The sequence below is a fragment of the Epargyreus clarus genome, unplaced genomic scaffold, assembly GCF_041222505.1.
Source record: "Epargyreus clarus isolate Ecla_fem2 unplaced genomic scaffold, WU_Ecla_fem_2.2 ptg000010l, whole genome shotgun sequence".
In the NCBI taxonomy this organism is placed as follows: Eukaryota; Metazoa; Arthropoda; class Insecta; order Lepidoptera; family Hesperiidae; genus Epargyreus; species Epargyreus clarus.
The window spans coordinates 4,493,276-4,519,743 of record NW_027332218.1 but is presented as its reverse complement, the minus strand read 5'-3'; the positions used below and the strand labels follow the sequence as shown (position 1 = coordinate 4,519,743).

The 26,468-nt window shown below is 36.1% G+C and overlaps 1 protein-coding gene across 14 annotated transcripts in view; it reads left to right on the top strand.

Moving 5' to 3' along the window:
* pyd (zonula occludens-like protein polychaetoid) overlaps positions 1 to 10,791 on the top strand; it is a 157,725-nt gene extending 146,934 nt beyond the window's left edge. For 9 of the 14 annotated variants that reach the window (XM_073077153.1, XM_073077151.1, XM_073077154.1 and 6 more), the window contains 10 exons: positions 400 to 552; positions 1,233 to 1,330; positions 2,087 to 2,323; positions 2,814 to 2,942; positions 3,554 to 3,728; positions 4,328 to 4,432; positions 5,018 to 5,120; positions 5,770 to 5,845; positions 6,702 to 9,172; positions 10,521 to 10,791. In XM_073077153.1, the coding sequence (XP_072933254.1) occupies positions 400 to 552; positions 1,233 to 1,330; positions 2,087 to 2,323; positions 2,814 to 2,942; positions 3,554 to 3,728; positions 4,328 to 4,432; positions 5,018 to 5,120; positions 5,770 to 5,845; positions 6,702 to 9,172; positions 10,521 to 10,744 (3,771 nt within the window). In that variant the 3' untranslated portion in view covers positions 10,745 to 10,791. Of the gene's footprint in view, positions 1 to 399; positions 553 to 1,232; positions 1,331 to 2,086; positions 2,324 to 2,813; positions 2,943 to 3,553; positions 3,729 to 4,327; positions 4,433 to 5,017; positions 5,121 to 5,769; positions 5,846 to 6,701; positions 9,173 to 9,697; positions 10,170 to 10,520 lie in introns of those variants that run through there. The other 5 variants (XR_012102657.1, XM_073077152.1, XM_073077162.1 and 2 more) reach the window with 5 other exon arrangements.
* Positions 10,792 to 26,468: the final 15,677 nt, after the last annotated feature.

Sequence of the window (26,468 nt, the reverse complement as noted above, 5' to 3'; positions counted from 1 at the left end):
TGTAATAAATTAAACTAACAAATAAGAACTTATTTACAAAATGTAAATAAAAAAAGTTATAAATAAAATAAGCCATCTAAAATTGCCTTGTGAGATATGGTTCCCAAAACGTTAGTTTTTATATTTTATCATAGATCTATTTTATCTTCATATAGTTCCTTATCACAAAGTATCACACATATTCGTCATAGACTATGCAAAATATACTCGCCAACACTCCGTCGAGTAACTTGAACAGTGTGTACAAGTGTGTAAAAGTTTTGCTCAAATACAGATGCATAATCTTCTAATTCTCACTAATTTATGTTGTATTTTTTTTAATTACATATGTGTTATTGGCTTCATTAAGATGTTAATCCGACATATATAAATAAATAACAAAATATATATTTGTTACAGTCCCGCCCCAGTGCACAAGAACGGTTATTCGGGCCGCCTAAAGAGGGCGGTAGTGACGAGACGGCAACGTATACAGCTCGCCCTACCAGCATGATCATACAACCCACACAAGGGCAAGGGTCATTGGATCGACATCGACATCCGAATAATCCTGTAAGTAGTTTGTCAATAATCAGGAGATAAGAAAAAATAATGGAAATAAGAATAAATATAGTTATATACCTAACAAATTTAAAAAAAATAAAGTTAATTTGGACACCGGTAATCAATTTTCTATAAATGTCCCTCAAATTGATATCTTCTATTTCAAATCAAGACGTGGAAAGAATAATAATAATAATAATAATATTCTTTATTGTACCCAATATAGTAAACAAAAATAAAAAACATACAATTTAGGACGATACAAAAGGCGGCCTTATCGCTAACACAGCGATTTCTTCCAGGCAACCTTAGGGTGAGGAGTTAAAGAGGGGATGAATTAAAAGAATAGGTAGGGTGCAAATAAATATTATTGTAAATACGACTTAATACATAAAATCAAGTGTAAATTTAAGATAACCATAATAAAATAATAAACATACTTAATATAGATATTTATATATAATTATAAACAAATAATAAACGAAAGGGGAAGAAACTATAGATTAAAAGAACTTAAGTTTTTAAGAAAATGTAGCTTGTATTATTATTAGCAGCCCTTGTAGATAAGTGTCGCTTCTAATACAAGTTAGGCCGCACATTGCTGACACCCATTACAATCGTTACAACATCTTTTATTCACTAAGATGTACAAACATAAACGATATACTTATTGAACGTGTGTTCCCCAGCAGGGCTCGTACGAGGGCGCGGCGTACGAGTACGCGCCGGCGGGCGGGCGGCTGCCGCCCAACGCGCCCGACGACCTTAAAGTGGCTCCGCCTTCCATGTGAGTTGTGTTTTTATTTTATTATCTACCCTCATAGATTAGTAAAGATTACTCACTCCTAACAAGAAAATGTAACCAGTTTTGACAATTGACATTATCAGTTATCTATTTTCGTGTTTGAAAAATATTTAAAAAATGTAGTTCTTAGATCATTTACGAATGAAACGACATTTCTCCGCACTTTTTCTTTGATTTCGTGTTTTTGCACCACTTAACTGCGTATTAATTATGAAATGGTTGACAGAATTGTCAGCCGTTTAAGCCATTTAATAGCTTCCTTCAATTACAAGACGGTGAATTATCTATACTTATCTATGTCTACCCTTTTAAACTTCCATGTACATTCCACTATTCCATCAACATGGTAAAGAAAAAAAAGTTTGACTTTTTCGTTGGAAACCTTTGACAACATAAATTAAATTTCATGCATTCTGTTTTATTTAATTCTTGATACAATTTTTAACTTTTGTTACCATCTACGAACGCGTGGACCGCTCCTTCTATGAGTGGCAGAGTGGCTGGCGCTGTTATTAAGTTTAACTAATTTTAATTAAATTAACTCTCCCTTCAAGTTAATTAATCAAAAAAGCGCACCCAATATACCCAATCACTATATTTTTATTTAAAAAAAAAATATTTCTTGAAAGAATATAACTTCAAATACAGGTATATTTCATTATTTCGTCTACAATGTCAAAACTTTTTTTTTAATCTCTGATGTTTATTTAACTTTTAATTTTATTTATTTTAAAACAGAAAAATGGAGCCCCCACCACCTCCGAACCCAACAGCGATGTCGTCACAGAGCGCACACAGTCCGCACAGCCCCCACAGCCCACACAACGCGCAAGCCCACAGCGCGCATACCGCGCACAGCGCGCAAACACACACCGCGCATAACGCCCACAACGCGCACAGTCCGCAACGCAACTCCAATTCGCACGAACACAACTCGCTAGATTCGTTGTATCGTGCGCAAGACAATAACTATAGGTGAGTTTTTTTTTACAAACAAGCGATTGAAGTACATCTCTCTCTCTCTCTCTCTCTCTCTCTCTCTCTCATTTGACTCATTTCTCTAAAAGAAAAATGATGAGAGTTAATTTTGCAAACGTACATTATATTTGTTTATGAATGGAAAATTCAGTGAGTGGATAGAAAAGACGAGAGTAATAATAAACCTATGGCGACTTCCCGCTACTCACCAATAGATAGCGCTATACGTCTCTGATTCACACTTTCAAAGTTTGCACATCTTGTACATATACAAGCTCCGAACTGGGACTGTTAGAACACGGCCGCTCTCCAGGCATGATCATTTAGCACACAGGGAGATCTCCCTTTGCGAAAAATCTATAAATCATTTAATTGTTCAGTCACGTGTGTCATTTTAGCTGATTAATATTACCTACGATGAAAAATAGGGATTCATTACACCTAATAAAATCGCTATTTCTTTTGTTCACATAAATATTAATTCCAGATCAAACGACGCCTACCGCAGTCCTCAAAACCGACCACCTCCTGTAAATGGTAACAGTCCGCACACGCCCATGCACGCGCGAGGACCATCATTACCCAACGTACCCACCAACGATCATGCTAAGTACAGGTAATTACAGCAAAAACACACACATGCCACAATCTCACATCCACATACAGTATACACACATAAAAAAGAGTACGTACGGTCGTTAGAGCTACACCAAACACCACACACACACATACACCCGTCGTTATCTCACACATAGATGCACACATAAAAAGCGTATGTGCGGTTGCTCTAACGCGTGCGCATAAAAACACACGCACTCTTGAATTCAAACATGCATATTATTCTTCAGGCTATATATTATTATTCAGGCTCAAAATGTACACATTACGCATACATATACATGCAAATCTCGTTCTCTCATACACACAAATATACACGTAGCAACACATAGTCAGAATTGTATGGCATTTGACAGTATATTTAGCTGTTGATTTGTAGCCTTTTCGACAAGTCTCGCACCATACATACTTCACGTAAACAATGATCGAAAATAGTCACTTTCGGCAAGATAAAATCGTTTACCGAAGGTGACAAACTACCTTAACTTAACTCACTAATCTTTCTACCAGCGGGCGAACCACAATGCTCGACTTCAGCATACAACAATCTTGCCAAAGGTGACAAACTAACCTTTATAAACGAGCCCTTATGTACCTCATTATTCCCAGCGGGCGAACCAACTCAGCCTCCCAAGCGGACTATACGGCGCGTGGGGCGGGCGCGCCGCCCTACAAGCCGGTGCCGCCGCCCAAGCCCAAACACTACCGCCCGCCCGACGCGCACGCGCACACGCAGCTCCCGCAACACACACACGGACAGATGCCACACGCTAATAGGAATGGGGTGAGTTTTGATAACATAATATTATAAAATAAATAATAAAAAATATGTAAGGAATCTTGAATTTTGAATAAATTTTGATTTCAATCGTTTAAAAAGTACTGTAAAGAATGTAATTTAATGTCTTTAAATAAAATATTGTGACATCTTGATTCTTGCGATAAAAATTAAAATATTTTGATTTTAATCAGCAATAATTTATTTTTTATAAAAATTTTCTAGACTATTTAACAGATGTAATTTAAAAATTCCAAAAGGTGGCATCCAATAATTACGTGAGACATGACATTAATATTTTTATTTAATAATATTTAGAGTAGCATGTGAGATTGCTTAAATTACATTATTTGTTTAATTTAACACTATTTTCTCAGAATTTTACTTCGTTTATTTTCAAAAACTCCCCTTTCCGCAAAGTAAGATTAGATGAGATTTGCCTCGGTCTTCTCCGCCCCTAAACTCCTTACGTAGTAAAAAGGCGCCACTTAAGTAATATAGATAATCACCAATAAAAGATTTTTTAATTTGAACATTTTTGGTGGATCTAAACAAGGCTATAAATAATATATTTAGCGTCATAACAATAATTTCGTCCCTATCAGCCAGTGGAGCCGCCCAACGGCTCGCCCGGGCGCGGCGCCACGCAGTACGCGCACGCGCACGCGCACTCGCAGCCCGCGCGCACGCACCACCACGCCTACCCGCAGGTATCACACACATATCGACCACCACACAACATATAGCCATTTTGAAGGTGGTAGAACCCTTTGTGGTTCGACTCCGGCGGCACCACCGCCACACCTATTTCTGCCTCATAACAGCAGTTAGGCGCTGCTGCGTTTTGTTTTGAAGGGTGTGGTAAGGGAGACATACTTTTCCGAGGCGTTTCAACTTAGTCCTCAGGAGTAGCGGCGCATCTGTGGCCAACCTCAGGTATGAATATCTAATCTTATCTAGGGTTGATTACAGATGTTCTTGGGCGACAGTAGTTTAAAACGACCCCAGCTCTAGCAGGAATAGCATAAACCCTCTCGAATCATTACATTGAAGGAACTTTCTCTAACATATTGTTACTATGGTGAAATATTCACGCGAATGTAAATTTGTTGTATGAGTCATATTTACAGTAATTCAATTGAATAATTCAATTTTAGTTTAATCATCCAAATTTACTAAACTGTTAATTATATATGAAAAGATTTTATCTAAGGGTCCAAAAAATAAATTATCTCACGTCAAATGTGACTTTATTTAGTTATTATTATGAAATATTAAATAAAATATTATTTTAGCAACAAATGTACGGCGGTCAGATGCAACCCCAGTCGCCGCCGTACTCGGGCCCGCCGGCGCACCACCGCGCCATCAACCTGCCGCACAACCCACATCTCATAGGTAAGTGTTTGACAATAGATGGCGGTATTGGACACCTGAATCACGCTATCGTTGTTTTCTAAATGTTCCGGCTTTAAAATTATGTATGTTTGGCCTTAACTTCTACTGCATCTTAAATTTCAATATTTTTTTATAATAATAAATGTCAATAATATATGCCTGAATTACGCTATCGATGTTTTCTAAATATTCCCTTAAATTTACATACGGTTGGTTTTAAATCCTCGAATTTTCGTGTTGCATCATAAATATAGGTAGTTAACTTAAAAAATAATTTAGTGCAAATCCTTTGTGGAATCCAACTATACCATTTTCCTTTTTTTTTTAAATTAATAGTAATTTGTGGTAATTTTATTAGCAAATTTGCTTATGAAACTAATTTGACCCTCTTATTTTTTGTTCCTTATATACAATTACATAATCATAATTTATTAATTTTAAAGCAAATGCATATAATAAAACTGATATTAATCAAAAATTAAAATTGAGTAAAATCAGTGTTTTATATATGCAAATTAATAAATACGTAAATATGTATGCTGCACAAATATACTTTTGGTAAAAGTAATTCAAAGTTAAATCAAGCCCTCACTGTTTGTTTGCTACTCCACACCGAAAAGGCTATAAGAAGCTAAATGATTCTTTACAGATTTAGCAGGCAGTCGAGAGCAACGAGGCTCCGCTTTCGAGCTGTACCGAAAACCGCAACACATGCACAACATGAGGTAAACCATTCCCATTGCGTCCGTCACTGCTCTTCTAAACAATCTTCAAAGTATGCAAAACAATATCCAATCAGAAAAAAAAATAGTAAAGAAATTTTCAGTCAAAGTGCATGTTCTCAAGGTTTCTCTAAGAAATCTCTTGCGATCTTTCAATATTCAATACCTATATATAGTTCAGCCCCTGTACAATTTGCTCTAACATGCAAACACCGATCGCTTCACAGTCGACTAACATGTCTTGTCGGGCCACAGTATTAGTTGGTATTGTATGTGGTATACAGTTTATAAATACCTTATATATTATGTAACATATCTGTATCTGGGCGTGAGTCTGTCGATTCGTTGTTATTTAATAACATTATGTTAAAGTATTTAGTTTGCATTCGATACAATTGGCAGTGCGTGTATGCATTTTAGTGCAACTTGTTGATTTCATAAAAGCATATCGAATTAAGTTGTCCATCTCTTTCCTTCTTGAACCTCTCTTTCTTTCCTTTTATGAATCTCTTACATTTAAGTCAACCATCGTCGTTCTTATTATCATTATCATCTACATTGAATCTAACAGGTTTTATCAAATTCCCAATAAATTCTACATTTTCAAGAAATTATTTCAGTCTTCCTGTAATCACTCTTTTGGGACATTTATTTCAATATGCTTTCACAGAATCACGAAATTCATCTCCTGAAAATTTATCATTACCGTTCAGGACATTTCAGAATTTTCAATATTAGTTTAGTACATAAAAATATTTATTGATTTTTGGAAATAATATTAAAAGCATTGAATGATCTGAAATGTCCATGTATTCATCATTGAGTAACTAAGTGGGTGTTTGGTTGTGGGTTTCCGCAGCTCGTCGGACGCCATGAACTCCAGCGTGGAGCCCGACGAAACGTTCTCGCCAAAAACCAAAAAGAAATTGTCCAAAAAGCCGTCGTTCATTAAAAACGCCGTCCTAGACTTGTTCCGATCGAAAACGAAAAACTCGCAAAAGGTATCTCGGCAGAAGTCACTGTGCGATAGTGACATGCAACAGAGATACGCGAACCAGATGCCGATGTTGAGGCGGGAGAAATCTGACCTCAGCGACATGACCGTCCACATGAGGAACACGCAGATAAGAAACCAAATGCTGCAACGCAGCAACTCGTCGTCGTGCGAGAAACCGGTCCTAAAACCGATCCTCAAACGACAGAGCTCATTCTGTGACGACAGAAACGGCTCCATATGTACAGTTAGAGACTACGAAGCCAAACCCACTACTAGAAACTTAAGACGACAGAATTCCATGTGTGAAATAGAAACTGAACCCAAAGTTACCCCGTTACTACGTAGACAGAATTCGCTCATAGAGTATAATAGACGAGGCATATACGGCCAGACACCCAGCTTTAATATGATTACCAAAATAGACCCGATCTACCAAAGACAGCAGCAGACTAAACATGAACCGTTTTACCCCACTCAACCACTACCTCCAGAGCCAGTGTACCAAAGTAAAGAGCACTTAGTGTACGACCCCATCCCTAAACCGAGAAGAACGTATGCGTCTCTGTACGATACCTCAAGTGAAAACCCTTATGCCACAAGATCAGAAGTATTAAACCAAAGTTTTGAGAATCCTTATGGAAACCGCGAGACCGTAGCGATGCCAATTCTAGATCCGCCGTACGCAACAAGAGCTGAGGTGATGCGGGAAAATCCGTACGCCTCCAGAAGTGAGGTTACAGAAAACCCGTACGCTTTAAAACAAGATGTAACTAAACAATCTGAACCGCTATACAGCGAGTCTCCCTATTCCAGCAAAGAGCAGATGTTAAGACAAAGAATGACCCCGGAGAGTCCGTACGCGACTAAAGAAGAAATGTTGCGTCAAAGATTCTCCGAATCACCATATAATACGAAAGAAGATATGCTAAAGCAGAGAATGGAGAATTCTTTAAATTCAAAAGAACCTCTTTACGGTAAAAGAACGTATGAGCCACCACAAGGCACGTCTTGGTCAGATAGTACGTATGCTGTAAGACCTGACAGGAGGTTACAAACACCAGTTAATTATCCAGGAAGAGTCTCGCCGATGAGTAAATGTATGAGCGAACCTCCCTATTCAAGTAGAACTGAAATGATGGCGAGGATAGGCACTGATTCTTTATACAGCACCCGCTCCGAAGTTAAATCAAGTTGTTCTGACAATCAGTATGGTAGTCGCGCAGATATGGCCGATATAACACAGCCGGTCAGACCTGCTTCAGCAGAATGTACATACGTATCGAAACAGGAGATTCTTTCACAGAAAGCTGCCTTGCTAGCCAACAAAGATTCCACTTATGGTGCTAAATTAGAAGAAAAGTTGGAAATCATAAGGCAGAGAAACCAAGCTAAGAAAGAAATGATCTATCAAACCAGGAAAGAAGCTAATGAAAGTGATTCTGCGAAAGTAAGAGAACCGCTCTATGTTTCTAAACGAGAATTAAAAGACAGTGTCATATATGAATCACATCAGGAGACGAAAGATCCATCGTTATTACCTCTTGTTCAAGACAGCAGTGCTAGAAGCAGTCCATATGAGCTAAGCGATGCAAATCATTTGTCTCGACGTGAGCCTGTGTACCAAACAAAGGCTGAAGCACAAGGAAGTACAGAATTCGAAAAATTCCAAGAAATCGACTTTTCTAAATTAAGGCTTACAGATCAATCAAAGATTGAAGCTGAAAAAGAAAAATCTAAAAGAACTTTAGAGAGTGCCGTTCTGAAGGGCGAACCGATGTACGCTCCGAGGTTACACGGTAAAGGAGATCATATATCTAACGTTTTAAAAGCCACATCTTCGCCAGTGCCTTATGAATCTACTACGTCAATGGAAACCCATTATGCATCTGAATGTAGTATGAACTTTGAGAATAAACCACAAAGTACGCCGTACACATCGCAAGACTTACAAGAGCGAGCTAAACCTAATAGGACAGTTACATTTTGTGAGAAGATAGTAGAGAAAAGCCCAGAAAATAGTCAAGACAATTCAGATAACATGTCAGGAAGTAGGAACGAGACTACAATTATAAATAACGATACGACTGTTGTTCAAGTGCCTTCAGAACCGAAAGAAGGCGAGACCAAACCTGAAGTTGAGCCTGAAAGTCCGCATACTACTTGGGGGATATTTGATAGCGAAGGCGGTGTGTTAGAAGACAGGCAATGGGGCGTATCTTTAATCATTCCTCCGAAAGCGATCGCTCCGGGAATCAAGCAAAAGATCTACTTTACGGTGTCAGACCCGAGGCTAAGCCAGCGCGTGGGGGGACCTCCGATCGATATGGACAACGGTAATGCTTTTATAACGAAGCACGCCACCAGTAGACTGTAGACTGCACTTACTAATTGGCAATTAACGTTTGCGAATGGATTGGGATTACAAAATATAGGTACATGCGAGCAATGGGAATTTTTGACACTCGAATGTTTGTTGTGATGTACATTATTTCAAGTGTTTTGGATTTCTTTATGTCTATGGTTTATTGTATATGAATTTACTGCATGATTTATGTATGGCATGAAATTCGTGTTTTGTGTTCTTGTATAGCAAGATGGTCTGTAGTAGATGTTGTATTCTTATGTAGTTCTATTAGTTATACATATGTTGTTTTATTACGAACAATTCCAACAGATTTCACTGCATTAGACATTAGTAGTTTAGCAATATTTTTGTTCATTTGATCACTAGCACGAATCATATCACGATCATCATTAAATCCTCCACGAAAGTCACCAAAATTCACGTCACCTTTCATTAGTAGCATTATTACTAACAAGCGGCACTTTATGATGTTTTTATGTTTATATTTGCGCAGTTTCCTCCACACAATACACTCGTACTTAGAGATAGAGGAAAGAAGACGTCTACAACGCCTCTGCTACATTCAACCGACCGTGTGATCGTATGTTTAACACAATTAACAGTTTTTGTGCACTGTAAATTATGTGCAGCGATGTGTCGTTTCTCATCTCCATTCTTGTAGCCTTCAATTCCTTAATCAACGTTATTTTCAGTTTTTTCTTTATCGATTTCGTGCGTTATGTTAAAATTTAGTACATTGATAGCCGTTTTATTCTCATTTGGTGCTGGTTTGTTCTTTGGCTCTTAATCACCGCTTTGCTTGTATAACATTATGCAATTAACGTGTTGCGATTTGTGTTTGTGTGTTGAATTCAATGTCGTAATTCCCTGACTTTTTATTTTATTCTTTTTTTTATATATCTACTGTTTTGCACCCAAATAGTTGTATGCTTGATTTTTATTATAATCAATTTTATAAGCATATTTTTTTTAGTGTAAAGAATAATTAGATCTATGTTTATATTTGAAACTTTTAAAGATTTTTTTGATAAATCAGTGTTTATTAATGAGAAGTAAGATAAATACATTTTATTAATGCTCAAAATTATTCAGTTATTTAAATCACATTTTATATTGTCTATATTTTCCTGAAAAGCTTTTTTAAAAATATTATCGACAATATTGGTAACATATATTTTCAAATGTTCAATATTTTTAAAATAAATAATCTTGTCAACCATAATGCATCATTTTAAAAATTCGAATGCGTTTAATTTAAATTGAATGCCCTCTACAAAAATGTCCATACCCATCACTAAGTCGTACTTTAAACGCAGGTGAGGCGATGCTCTCCCCACTAGTGATGTGCGGGCCGCAGGGGCTGGTGTTCCTGCGGCCGGTGACGCTGCGGCTGCCGCACTGCGCCAACGCCGTGCCCTCGCTCGGCCTCACCATCAAGGCCACGGACACCGAGGCCCACCTCAGCACCGACTGGGACCAGATACACCTGCCCGCGACCACCACCCTCAACACCGTCGCGGTCAAGGTTGACCACTTCTGAAAACAAATGTAACTAGATCATTGTTTATGGGGGAGGGTTGCCATTTTTCGACGAAGTAACCGAATAGACTCTTAATGGGTTGTATATCTTCATACCGAAGCTTTTCGACTGTTCGCTAAAAACAGCGCGACATTTTATAAGATACATTTAACAAATATAAGTGTATGTTTTATGTTAGGAGTCGTATTTGGTTATTTTGTTTATGGTCATACTATAGTCAATTTGATGTCATTACATGAGTTTAAAAGACATTGGTATTGTTCTATTCATAATGTGCATGTAATGACTCTTACTCAATTTAGATAACAAGTTGTGCGTCTTATAGGAACAAAAGTGTTAGCGACCCTCCTCCTTACAACACGTGATGGATTTGAATAAAATATCGCCAAAAACAAAGCTGTCAAAAATAATCGGAATTCTAGAACTCTTATACATTTCCATTATTATACAACTTGCTTCTTAGAAGAAAGGAACCTCATGTAAATTCCATGATTATTAATAATTATATTGAAACTAATATTTTTTTCTGATTTTTACAAAATGTATTGTTAAATACACATTTTAAACTAGTGCTTAGCTAGTTAATTGTATCAGTTTTAATCCTTTTATGACTACATAGTAACGCCATAGTAAATGAGGAATTTAATATATATAAACTCGATTATATTACCTCATCACGGTTCATATACTCGTTGACATTGACATAAATAAATATGTTGTATTTTTTATCTGCGATTTTTCGTACATACGAGTATTTATTTGACATTTTATTATGGTCTGTAATCTAACCATAGACAATAGCAAAGCAAAACTTATGTCTACAATTAATGTTCACTAATCAAATAAAAGTAATTGTTAGACGATGGGTCATAGTATGTTATATCAAACATACGATTTTTGACGTGTCATTTGAATATTTTTTATCTGTTTTGGCACTTTTCCCACCTAACTTTAACATTATGACACACGTTAGTGGTGCTAATATTAGCAGAAGTAGGAATATAATGCAATTTCGACGTTTCGAATCTCTTGTTCGGTCATAAGGGTGAATACTTTAAATGATGTGAATGGAGAAATATTTTAGAAAGAATGTTTTAAATAATTAGAACGTTAGTCAAGGGATGAATGTCTTGAATAATCAAGTATATTAATTATTTTTAAGCAATGCCTTACCACAATCTAGGATATCCCCTTAGATATAAGCTATACTATGTTAATATAATAATGTTGATATTTAATTGCAATTAAACATGTATTTTTAGCAATAATCGCATCGGAATGTTTATTGAATATACGAAATTTGGCTTCCTTATAAATAAATTTGTTACTTTTCTAATTATTTAGAATGTGACTAATAGATAAATATAGTAACATAAAAATAATTCGTGAATATATTACCAATGAAATGTATTCTTGCGGCAAAATGACGTTTATGTATATTTTCTCGTTACTAGTAACACTTATGAATTTACCTTTGACTCAACTATTAAATTTTTTACGAAAATAAATTAATGTGTTTTATTTTACGACTTATTAAATCATGTTTATCATTTTACTGCTTGATATGTCTTTATGGAGGCGATTAAGGCCCAATTTACATTGCCGCGTAATGGAATGGAAGCTAATTTTTGCAAACAAATTCTGCATAGCATAATGAACTTTATGTCAATCGTGTCGCGTACAAACTAAATACGTGACAAAAAAAAGGTTGCGCGTCTTCCGGGGAATCCTCGCGCATTCTCGAGAAGTCCCTCAACAACTGTCGGCGCCGTCTGTGGAATCCGCGGGAAGTGGCGGGTAGGGACGGAAGGGGCAGTCGTTCGGTCGGTAATGCACAAGTGCAGTGTCAAGCACTTCCCAGTGTTAATCTCTTCTTCTTCTGCCTCACAAATAAGTGATATGAAAATAAGATCCAAGTCAACCATTCCTGTCAAGTCGACGATCTAGACTAACAACTGAACGTCTCTCGAGGCTCAAACGCGAGAATCTTCCAGCATTCTCGCGAAGTCTCGCAAATTCTCGCGCTTTTATGCGCAATGAGGCGAAATTGACGCTTCCGTTCCATTCCATTCCACGGCAATGTAAATTGAACCTAAGAATATACTTCACCACGCTGGTTGAATAACAGGGATATGAATGTATGTAAAGGTTTAATGATTTGATAATGGTCATATCATCCGTACACGTTTAATCCACGTCTCTATAAAAATCAAGCCGTCGTTTTCGTTCGCAGTGTGGATACAGGCATCGCTTATATTAACATAAACACGTCAGGTAAACAAAATATATTTATATCACGGCGTGCGTAAATTGACGTTTTACGCACGCTTCGCGTGCGCAAAACCCCCATTTCCGACCCCGTAATATAAAATTTTATACAACACGCGGACGAAAAATGTTTTTCTGACTCGTGTGATTGCAGTCCTCGCCTGCGGCTCGGCCTGCAAACTCACACTTGTCAGAAAAAAATTTTTCGTCCTCGTATTGTAATGTACTATTTTCTATATGTAAATTAACGTGCTTTTTTAAAAATGTATTACACTTAAGTCTAGATAATCTAATAAAGACTCGAATAGCTTTAAATTGAACGAGAAAATATAGGGCTATAGAGCGGACACCATCAAGTTATCATACTAAAACGCATTCCGCTTCACATGGACACTATCTCGGGTTGTTATACATATACTTCAGAACAACTTATTACCAATTTGTATTTACTCATTGATAACTTTCCCTCCTCATATCCGATCTATCGCTTCTATTGGAATGTCTTTGGGGTTTTGCCTTTTAGCTACGATACCTTAAAACAATAAATCTGCTTCAATACTCGCATATTAGTGCCTCGTTATCCGTCGTAAAAGTTTACGAGATGTACTCGATGTCATTGCAGTATTTTGCAAGGTAACTTCAGAACAGCTGATAAAAATCAATTGAGTTTACTTTAACGGTACGGAATTAAGGATTAGATTTGAATATTCTATACGAAAAAATATTATTGTTGTGTTAGGAACAAATTAGTACATTTTCTTGACATGGAGTTTGTAAGAGCACTTATTGTATCTACTGATAAAATGATTTCTTTAGTCTTATTAGGTTCGAGTCGCATTTGCTCGGTTTCGAAATTATCGCATCAAGTTATAATTTATATGATATGATCTGCATGTATGCTCCATGATTATGAATTATTATTAGAGGATTTTATATGTGGATTTGCTTACAGAATTGTGAAACATAAAAGTAAATTTTGAGACAGCTGAAACAATGTTCATGGTTAGTTAATTCGAATACCTAGTAATAGGAATAGTTATTTAAGACTTGCGTGTATAACCGTGTATTGCGTGTGTCTCCTCTAAATTTTCGGGTTCGATCCCCGTTCGGGTTAAATCTTTAAGATTAAACTTAAAGGTTCTCGTCTTAATGACGACCTGCGTCGCGGAGCGGTCACAATACCGGTCTGATGCGAAAAGGGTCTCTCGGATTCGATCCCTAGCTAGACAGATATCTGAATGATGATTTAGATTTCTGTTTCTGTTTTTGGGTCTGGGTGTTTGTATATTCGTCTATGTGTGGCACGGCACCCACGACACAGGGAATCCTAGTGTGGGGCTGTGAGTGTAGATAGTGTTTCTTTATTTATTTAGTTCAACTACATCATGTAGGTAGTGGTATTTATGCCTAGAACCTATAAAAAGGAAACCTAGAAGAATTTAGGAGCCCAAAAAGAGTTTATTTCTACAGTATTTTATTTCAACTTATCAAAACCGAGTTCAAAGCATGTCAGCCGTCATTGAGCTACGTCGCGACCGCATGTTACGACAACTGAGAATCTTTGAATAATTCACAAGCATTTAAAAACAGTTCAACAACAATGCGTATGCCGATAGCCTTGGGACAGTGAAGATCAGGCCATCTAATGACTGGGATGACCTTGTTCATGTAAGGTATATGACCGTCCACAGGTACGGAATGTTTATCAGAAAGTCCGTATAATTCTAAAGGCGGCAGACAATTTTTCGTGGTTCCACCGCCACATGTATTTCTATTTTACAACAGTCTTAAGTCCTGCAGAATTTTTAGTTGTCTACTCTAGGTCTTCCAACTAAGTCCTCTGGGGCGACGATGCGTCTGTGGCTGACTTAAACCTGTGACTAAGTGAGTGAGATGTCTATGGGCAACAGTGACCACTGATATCCACTGGATTGCATGTCCCGTTCTTGCCAGACAAACCAGATTTTCATAGCAAACATATCATACCCATATATATCTATATATATAAGAATCACTTCCTGTTCATTAGTCTCGCTAAAACTCGGGTGTCGCTGGACCGATTTGGCCAATTTTGGTTTTAAATTATTTGTGAAAGTCCAGGAAAGGGTGAAAAGTTGAGTAAATATGAAATATATTTCATAAATAGATTCTGAGGCGGTACGAAGTTTGTCGGATCAGCTAGTCACTTGTAAAAGTTACCCGAGTCGTTCCAACTTACTCCTCACAGCGCGAAGGCTAACAACGCATCTTTGACCGACCTACGTAGGATTCTAATCTTATCTGGGGTTAATTATAAATGTCTATGGTCGGCAGTTGCCACTTAACACCAGATGGACTGATTGGTCGTTTGCTACTCCTATCATAAGAAAATATCATACACAAAGAAATATATTATAGATATCACACAAAGAAATAGTATAATTACGATAGGGTATTGCTCTGTTTAGAACAAAAATAATAAAATCTGTTGACAGTCACATTACAGATAGACGGTACATAAAAACAGAAAAGTTAATGAGATTATGAAAGGCACTGATAACACGATAACGCCGTCCAATGTAGTATGTGCTAACAGAACGTGGCACAGACTGATTGTTTCAGCAGTACCTACTTATTAAGCTAATTATGCGAGATCAGAGTTCAAAGTATTTTTATACCATGTTCAAATTTCGTTTCTTTCATATTCAAAAGAGTAACAAATTTATTTACACGGAAACTAAGGTTGTCGTCGTCAACCCCTCACTGTCCCACTGTTGGACTAGTTCTTCTTTGAAAGGGATTTACACCGTAGACCACCGCACTGGCCAAGTGCATTGTTAAAAAACTCTCGGGTATATAGGATTACAATAAATGACAATTATGAACATAACTGTATGTGCTTAGGATCCAAATCTTTACCCTCTAGTAAAACGACCGAGTCTCAGCGACTATGCTATCACTACACAAATATAGGGTAAAACAGGCTATGAATTGGACGTGCCTATCTTCAATTAGAAAAGTTATCAAAAAGTTCTGAACTACCAATCCACACCAGCTAGCGTGATTTGTTGCTTGGCCTCGATCTATCACATTCTGAGGGATAATACATCAAACAGTAGGACAGTAATGGGTTCCGTGATAATCTTGGATTTATCTATATGAGTTTAAAGATAACTCCTTAAATTACACTTTACATTTAGTTATTTGCGTAAATAAGAATAGATTGACCTTGGAAGCCTTATCTCCAAGCTGTCATACTCCTCCAAATGACCCGACTACTCTTAATTACATAAGAATAGTACAAAACGCACAAATAATGGTCGAATACCACGTTTTCTAAGATAGAGATGGTCCAGTGTCATAGGTGAGCCGTAATATTCGCGACGTGACGAAAATTGCGTACTATTGTGGCTATTTGTTTACAACTGTACACAGGGCCGGACTTGGGACTGTAGGTGCCCTGGGGCTTCCTTAAGAGAGTGTCCCCCGCAGTAATGTTAAAAAATATTCCAATTTCGATGTGCCAGCAAATTTTACGTTTTTTTCCAAACCGTCGTAATTCGCATTTTACCGACGTTTCTTTCATTAACTAAGTTACTTTCTCTAAGTTACTTCTCTATTAAAATAATTTTATTGCACTGTTGAAATATTTTTTGTCAACAAGGAACACATTTTTGAAAATACGGCCTCTAAATCCGGCCCTGTCTGTACAGCTAGAGATTACGTTGTGAAAGAACGTAGATTACATGAAAAAATGCGTGATTAGACAAACTGTGTCTAGGCAACGTCGTTATTTAGGAAATAAGTTATATAACATAGGCACTGTAACCTGAATGATGGCTATACAATCCATTAATTTTGATGTTTCTTAGACATGGGATGCAGGAGTTTTAAAATGATTCAAGTACAGACAGTCTTCCACTTAAGTTGTTTCGATTTACGTCGAATTATTAAGAAGGTGTTAAGAAACATCTTGTATTTACTCGTACTTACTCGTATTTACTCGTACTTTAAGTCAAAGTATTACAATTTATAGGTAATATTCTTGTCTGTGTTCACTTACGATTTCCTGTTCTAAGGGAAATCTTTAAGTGAATTTTATATTGATTTTATATTTATATTATATGTACATACAAGTCATACATATTATACAGATTATAGAAATGGCGAAGGAGCATGCTGTCCATTTGATGATAAGTGGATATCTATAATCAATCCTAGATAGGATTGAGGTCCTGCCTGATCTAGTCGGCAACAAATGCTTTGCTAACTCTGAAAGATAAGTCGGAAATCCTATTGTAAAAGTCATCCCCTTACTATGTGGTACATATACACAGGCCTCGCCTAACGACTTATTTTTCAAAAGTAATTAAATTACCCACCTTGCCTGCCAAACCGATCTGCGGAACCCTTTGGGTACGGAACCCTAGAATATAGTTACTGGAATTTCGATCATACCTAAAAATGTATAATTAATCGGTGACAACATAAAATAATCGAGCGGTTAGATCCTAGTAAAATTTACTATGGTTAGATGCTCGCTTATACAAGACTCAAGGTAGCATTTAGCGGTGAAAACTACTATTACCTCACAGAAAAACTGAGTAAACAACAAGTTATTATCACGAGCAAAATACCTATTACGGATAGACTAATTTCACATAATTTAAGTTCATTGCCTACAAAGATTACAGTCACATACCGAAAGTGGCAATGACTATTGAGCCGTAATTGTTACCGTGTGAGTGCTGTAACTTTGTAAAAACGACACACCAGATATTGATCTATTGTTCAATTGTTATTGTTATTCAGTCGGTAGGTAATCCTGTTCAATTACAATGTGTTGAAATGCTTTATTAAAAGCATAATTCCTTTAAAAACAAAAGGTCAAAGCTGCTAATCTTAATTTGACAGGACAGGTAGGTGCTAAAAGCAGGGATAAAGAAATGTCAAGATAAGATATAATCTAAATACATTTGATGAAGTGGATTAAATCAACTCATTGTTTTGTCAGAACTAAGGCTAACAGATACAGCAGTGATAGCCTAGTGGTTAAGAAACGCGGCCTCTCGATCGAGGGGTCCGAGGTTCAAATTCCAGGCACGCACTTCTGATGTTCAAATTTATGTGCGTATTGAAAAATAATTATCACTTGCTTAAACGGTGAAGGAAAACATCGTGAGGAAACCTGCACACCTGAGAGATTTATAAAAAAATATCAAAAAGGTATGTGAAGTCTACCAATACGCACTTGGTCATCGCGGTGGACTATGGCCTAATCTTTTTCATTCTGTGGGGAGACCCGTGCCCAGCAGTGGGACAGTAATGGGTTGATGATGAAGGGTAACAGATATACGATAATAATGTTGATACTATTATAGTGTTGGTATTAAGTAAAATAAAATAAAAATAATTATCTAAATTATTATTATTAATACATTAAAGATGGATGGACACATTGTGGTTCGGCTTTAGAGTCACCATTGTCACACTTATTTCCACTTAATAATAGCACCGCTATATCCATTTTAATGATGTGGTGATTTATCTTAATACGAGCTTTTGCCCGCAGCTTCGCTCGCGTTACGAAGATATATCTTTATTGCAACAAACTTTAAACAAACTTTACGTTACGAAGTAATATTTTCGTCCCCTATTTTATCCCCTTGGGGGTAGAATTGATCAAAATCCTTCTTAGCGGATGCCTACATCATAACATCTACCTGCATGCCAAATTTCAGCCCGATCCGTCCAGTGGTTTGGGCTGTGCGTTGATAGATCACTATGTCAGTCACCTTTGATTTATATATATTAAGATTAGCTATCGTAACCTTATGTAGGATCGATTACAAACGTCCATGGGTAGCAGTAGCCACTTATCATCAGATGTAGAGCATTAATCATTTGCTACATTTATATTATAAAAAATATGTACATTACAGATTATAATACATAGATGTGTTACATAAGATTATTAAACCCAAAAAATATTATTGTATAAATACATGGCATCACTTCATTATGTAGAAGTCTGTATGCGCTATCATCTCGTAGAGAGGAGCGTAGGACGCAGGTAAACGCGTTGATGTCTTTTCAATGGCGTTAAGTTTTTCACTACATATTACTCGTAGAGAATTAGAAGTAAAATCAAAAAATATAATAATACAGTGTTAATAGTATAGCCACAACAATGTCTGAAACAATAACAATACTATCAACAATATTTACCAGCATTACTATAATACTATTTCGTGGAATAGAATAATACAATTTAATTGATTATAGAAATTGTGAAGGTTACGAAACAGTGCATAGTTCAAATACGGATACTCCGCCCCATTTCTAAAGAGCAACAATAGAGCTGCTGTGTTATAATTTGGGAAGTATGTTTAAAGTCATTTCGACTTCGCCCAAGGTTAGCAACATACTCATATCTCTGTTAAGTTGGATTTTATGGGATCGGTTTAAAATATATAATTCTCTCCGTAGTTACATTTTTTTTATAATATAGGAGTAGCAGACGAGCATGCAGTCCACCTGATGGTAAGTGGCTACTGCCGCCCATGGACATATGTAATCAACCCCAGATAGGATTAGATATTCCTACCTGATGTCGGCCACAGATGCGCCGCTACCCCTTAGGACTAACCTGGAACGCCTCGGAAAAGTATGTCTCCCTTGTCACACCTTTCAAAAAGGAACACAGCAGCACCTAAACACTGCTGTTATAAAGCAGAAATAGGTGTGGCGATGGTGATGCCGGAGTCGAACCACTAAGGGTTCTACCACCTTCAAACTACACTCCGGAGGTACTACCGCTACATACGTTTTTAGCCTACAAAAACAGTAGTAAGCGCTGCTGTGTGACGCTTCACTGTATATTGTATATTCTCCATTTTCTAAGTCCGTAAGCTATCCTTAACACGTTCCCTGCGGCACAGATTTTTCTGTACTTTCCATTACTGCGTTACGAGTTGTTTTAAACCTCGTCCTATATCCGACATTGTGGCGGCACGAGGCGTGTTAAATCCCACCGCCCGAAGGAGACTAAAATCCTTTTTTTGGCGCCAAATAAGACAAAATCGACGGCTTTTGTCTTGATTATTATTAACAATGAGTTGATTAACCTAGATCTGCCACCGCCCTTGGTTAAATTCGTTACTTTAGATTCTATGGGTAAAATAAAATGTGGGTCTAATGCACCTCGGACCGCACTGAAAAATGGCAGGTTTCCATATAATTTAGTGATGGGAAAATAAATATCGATTTTATTTTATTGTTTTTATTTATCAACGTTATGGACAGAATGAATACAAAAAGGGGAAAAGTTATGGATGTTTTTCATTGAAACATTTCAGACAATAAGGTTTTTTGCAAACAGTGCATTCCGTGAGATTTTTTTTTTGGTTTTTTTGTCTGCCTCACGACATGTCAAGAATGTGCGGAGTTTTTCGTAGCATCCGACACATCTCTTCTTCTTTGGACCCTTATCGAGATGATGTGCTTTCTTTGCAGTGGATTCTGAAAAGTAGGAGCGAGTAGATTAGGGTAAAGAGTAATCGGAATACTCGGTAACGATTTTGCCTACGTTTCCTATATCAATAATGTAGCTACTTAACTTTTGTTTGAACCATAACAGGAAACGTAATTATCTATAATGTAATTTCTTACTATACGGATATACGCCTAGCCTGCCAAGTCTCACTACTGGACTTTCACCTAGACAGAGTATATTTGTGACTTACCTGTTTTTGAAATATCTTCCTGTATTCTGATTCTGGCTCAGATTTTTCAACCGGTTTTTCTTCATCTTCCTCCATGATCAACTTTTTTCGGCAACGTTTCGACATGATAATTTTAAACATAAAGACTCGACTGCGTTGCACAACACTAACCACGTGAAGCTAGCGTGGGGTGCGGTACGAGGTGCGTGGGGAAACGAGGCGTTCCCAACCTCGTTCCGCACTGTGTTAGCATTATTATTTGTTCAGTGCGGTACGAGGTCTAACAAACCCGACATTAGGTTGGTGTACCATAGAACTAGGAATCAGTAGCACATCACAAACATATAGTTATCACTCTCCTACACTGAACCAGACGGAAGTTATGCCTCTCGCACCACAGAGAAGTTAAAGTTTTTTCTTACCGCTATAACGACCAGACATGGACGAGGTGTTTTAAGCCGCGTTCCGCAGCTAACGTGTTAATCCCAGCAATATATGTGGTCGACCATTTCGTTTTAATTATAGTAGATGTTTACCGGCAGCAGTTGCGAAATGGCAAACGAAGCAAAGGAGGCCTGCATGTTTTATTGATGCATGCATGCTTTTAATATTGCATAAATGTCCATCATACTTAAGCATAATTATTATTATCATATTTACAATATCAATTTACCACCCATCAGTGATAATCCTTAATAAAATGCATATCACGTCATCCTCAAAGCCTTAAATCAAAACTAGATTAATCATAGGTTAGTAGAAAATCTACAGATTAGCATAGGGCCGCTAAACCTTTAAAATGATTCAAATTAAATGTTGCGAAGTTCAATATTAAATCATACAGACTGCCGGCTGTTGTCACGTTATGCTAATGTTCGGTTCAGGTGCCCTTTTCTTGTGACGTCACTCGAAATATATTAACTCTGTAAATTAGTTCATAACATCGCCAAGTACTAAAGTATCTATTCAAGTACTTAAATTATTCTCTTATACGAAGTTATTTTACTTGCACTTTTACTTGTTGGAGAAATTAGCTACTAATTTTATTTAAAAAAATATTTTTATAAAGATAAAATACTAGTCGTAGGCCTATTTTTACATAAGACCTATTCGACCAACGTAGTGATGGCATGTAATATGAGTCATAGTTTAATTAGATTTTATTACGTATCTCGTCTTAGGGCGGCCATTCGTAAGTAGAAGATCTAAGGCTTAATTAACTACTTTTTATAAGATTTTAATTTCAAAAATATTTATTTTTGGAACCAACTACCACACCATTCTTATAATCATACAAGGTAAAGTGCCATTGTATATCACAAAATATATTATTGATATAATGAACATATACTTACCTACCTACGAGACCCTAAAAGTCAGTGCCGGATTTCGACATCCCTAAAACTTTATACATTATAAAGAATGTCATTGATACGCGTCTTTCAGAGCCTTGCCGATGCAAGTGTGAAGTGAGAATTTATTTGTAACTCAATACTAGAATTACAGCAATAAGCCACTTGTACACGCATGAATGACCTACACGATTGGATTAGTTGCCTGGCAACGTTTTATTCGTATGCAAATCATTGGTAGATATTTCCATACGAAAATACCATATGTTTCATGCTGTTAATGGTCTGAACAAATCGGAATAAACAGTAAAGCATCATATCGTAATACAGTAGAGTATAGCCGTAGCGGGTAGTTTAAATTTTGATTTCTGTTTAGATTAATATTTGGGCCGCATTTTAATTTTTAGAAAGATATGCAGTAAAACATACAAACCACTTGATGTTAAGTGATCACTGTCTTTTATGAGTCTATTGTATGGACATTATTATATATATTCAAATAAGAATTCATATTAAGATCAGACATAGATATCTAGGTACACATACTTAGGCACTATTTAAACCGTCTTATTTAAACCATCTATTTTAGAATCTCATCCTTATAATCTAACTAAAATACAGCACAGACAGGCACAGAAGTGATATCTACTCGGTTCGACAAAGTTCAAATATTTTAGGTTCGTGTAGTCTTATATATTTTCAGTGTCTAATTTATTACCTGACATCAGTCGTTCTTCTAAAATAATGTAAAAAATAACCATTAAAAGCCATACAACCTTATACAAAAAAATACCAAACGAAATATGAACTCGAAAACCCCAACCAAATTCACAATTCATTTTGCAATCACAGAAGTAACAGACTATTCGTACAGATAACGCTACATTACCCTCGTAGTAAGTAAAGATGGTGATAGCTCTTTAAGTCAGATACAAATCGTCTGGCCAGCGATACCATCGCCTGGGAAACGTGTTAATTAAACAATGTGTTACACTTATGTGGATCATTTCCAATCCGGAATAACGCGTGGACGCGTAAACTGTATTGGATTAAGTAATCAAGACAATAAATGGTTTTTCTCCATTCATATAACGAAATATAAGCAGTGCAGTTCGTGGTTTAATTTCGACCTCGGGGATTCAACCTTTAATGTTTTTATGTAAAGTAAACTAAAGGTCCTTAATCTAAAATTTTAAAATGAAGTAAAATATAATTAAATATATAATAAAATTAAACTTATAAAATAAAGTCGTCGTCCAAAACTTTTTCTTGTGATATACATAGTAATAATCTACCATATTATTCTAATACCTATTATTATAATTTATATAATTTACCTTCTGGAAGTCCGCAAATTCGATTTGTGGGTGTTTTTGGACGCGCCTTGTTGTACACGAGTTTTTGAAATTATTTAATTATTATTTGCCGTACCGAAACAAAATGCTAGGACATAGCCATCATTAGTCATCATATGACCTCTATAATCCAACCCTTTTCATTCAGAGAGGAATGACCATAATGACAAATGCAACTGTTGGACAATAATCTCTCTCTTTTCCCTATAAAATTATAGCGGTATTCCAATTGAACCGCAATATAAATCCATGGTTTTCTCAAGCGGTGCGAGGGCCAAAGTTGAGAATTGCGACTTTCAATCCCGATTTGCGTGTACTCGCAACAAATAAGATTCGACGTGACGCGCGCATGCAGATCGTGGGTATTATAATGTGGCTGTTGCAAGTATTTGAAAATATGTGAGGGAAATGAAGACAAGCGGATTTGGAAATATTAATAAAAGTTAAAGGTACTTTCAATACAGATATTAAAACCCCCAAAATACTTTTGTGACTCAATTATCTAACTGTTCATTTTCTGACCTATTTAGTTCAATTCATAAAGGATAGCGTTGGAAGATATTTCGGCAGCAATATAACCAGGGAGAAATATAATCATGTCTATGGAGCGGCCGTGCTCCTATTTTAATCCGTTCCGAACTTGTATATAAAAAGGCAAAAAACCGTCGATAGCGTGATTCAGAAATACTACTAGCGTCATCCTTGGAGTTGCGGAAAGTTGTCATAACTACAACAGATTAATAACGTAATAGTGGAAGGTGTAAATTAAACCGAATGCTACAAGGAAATTGTATATTTTTTATTTTATATTTTAAGTTAAAGTAGAAAACGATCCGGTCGAATGAAGTCTATCTGATGCTAAGTGGTCACTACCACCAATGGACATATACGTAAGTTCAATTAAAAAGCATTGAGACTTCTGAAGACTAAGATAGTCGCCTCATATATAAGTCAGACGTATTCTTATTAACAATAAGTAAGTATTTATTAACCATTTTATTATTATTTATTGAGATAAGACAAAACGTGATCGCAAATGGTTAAGTAGCGCTTACTTTGATCGATCGTCATAGATTGAAAACACGAATGATTCGTGATTTTTGTCCGGTAATTGAGCTGAAACGGATATGAACAGTGTTAGAGATCAATCCGTGTTTTGATTAGCTGTGAATTGAGTGACATTTGTGTAATACAACGTCTGCTCGCGTCTTTGTTTTTATTTGATACTTAGACAAAAATTAAGATTTTTAAGATGTAAAGTAGTGTGTGTAACATAAATAAAATAGGTTTTCTTCTTTTTAGGAAAATTCAACGTTATCGGTTTTAACATTTCAAGGAGTCTGCCTTGAATAATAATTATTTCATGTTTTAATATCATGGAAATAGGTTATTATACGTTTATTTAATTGCAAATTGAATTTAGCAAATTATATTTAATTTGAATTAAAAATGAAAATACGATTACTTATTTGTACACAGATATTTGTTTAGGATTTGGAGCCGTCTAGGGCTCCAAATCACTTATTATGTAAACCAATTCATTGTTAAAGAAATAAATATTTTTGATTTAGATTTGTATTCGTATGTTTTACTATTTTAATTAAATAATTCGGTCCAAGATAATTTCTTCTATTCATCCTACTATTTCTTTTTACTGATTAATTTTGCTACAGAAAAAAAATACATCTCTTTCTATTTGATTTATCATTTATGTATTTCGATTTATTTCAATGCTTAGTCAAGAATAAGTAAATTTAATTTCCTTCATACTTTCTTACATAAATGTAGAAATAAGATCAAGTAGCCGAACAAACAATATCATCTCATAACTCATCAGAATCGTGATCCGCGATACTAGATTCCACACAAAAGCGATAGGTATCGAATTGTCTAAAACAGTGTTTTTCAAAGTTTACGTTGCGCTAGGGGGTCGCAACGCCTGTATGAGGGGTTCGCGAAATATTGCAATTCATAAAAATATTGAGTTGAAAAGTTATTTTCACAAAGAAATCATTAAAGGACATTAGTTACTTAGTTCTAAATTTAAGTAACATTTTTTTTTCATAATTAAGTAATTATGAAAAGAAAAAATCTTATTCGGAGTTAATATTTTTATTAAAATCTAAACAGAACAGGTGTCGATTAACTCTTAGCGACCTTCTCGAACCACTCCTACTAAAAACATTTTACTTGTGCAACTGGTGCCATGAAAAGTTTGGAAACCACTGGTTTAAAAATTGCAAACTGAATTATTTCTAATCAACCTTCGCCAAACCGAAATGACATATCGCGAATTCCATTAAAGGAAGTTTAAAACTGAAATAAAAAGTAAATGAGAATTGCGTTTACGTTCAAACAATCTCTTTTGATTGTTTTAATATAATCTATCCGAAATCGCAAATAAGTTTGCGACGATTGTTAATTATTTTATTGTATCTTGATAAACACTATTGAGCAAGAGTCAAATCAATAAACGCACTGTTCAGTTTATATTTTTTTATATATTAATTGAATAGCAAATGCGTTGCTAACTTGCTACCCCTGAGAACTAAGTAAGGTCGCCTCGGATAAGTAAATAATTATGTCTTGCTTACGACACCTTTCAAAGAGGAACAGGGCAGCGCTTAATACTGCTGTTATTAGGTAGAAATAAAAGTGGCGGTGTCGCCTCTGAAGTCGAACCACAGAGGGTCCTACCTTCAAATACCTACGTATATTTCCATTGTGGTTGTCGCAGCGGATACAGAAAAGTAGAAGTTGGGTTATATTTAACATATTAATTAACATAATAATTGGATTTTTCATACTAGATACTTAAAAAAGATTGCAAGATTTGTACAGAATCGGTAGAAATGGCGACTTCTCGTATCGGAGATCAAGGTTTACTTCAGGTGGATGAGCAAACGGAGTAAGTAAAATTCATAACTTAATAATACTTACTTGATATAAAAAATATTTTGTTATACACCTTACGAGGAGAGAATCAAAAAGGGTTCTTTTTGATTCTCTCCTCTGTAGTCCGATCTAGATTCAAATGTGTACATGA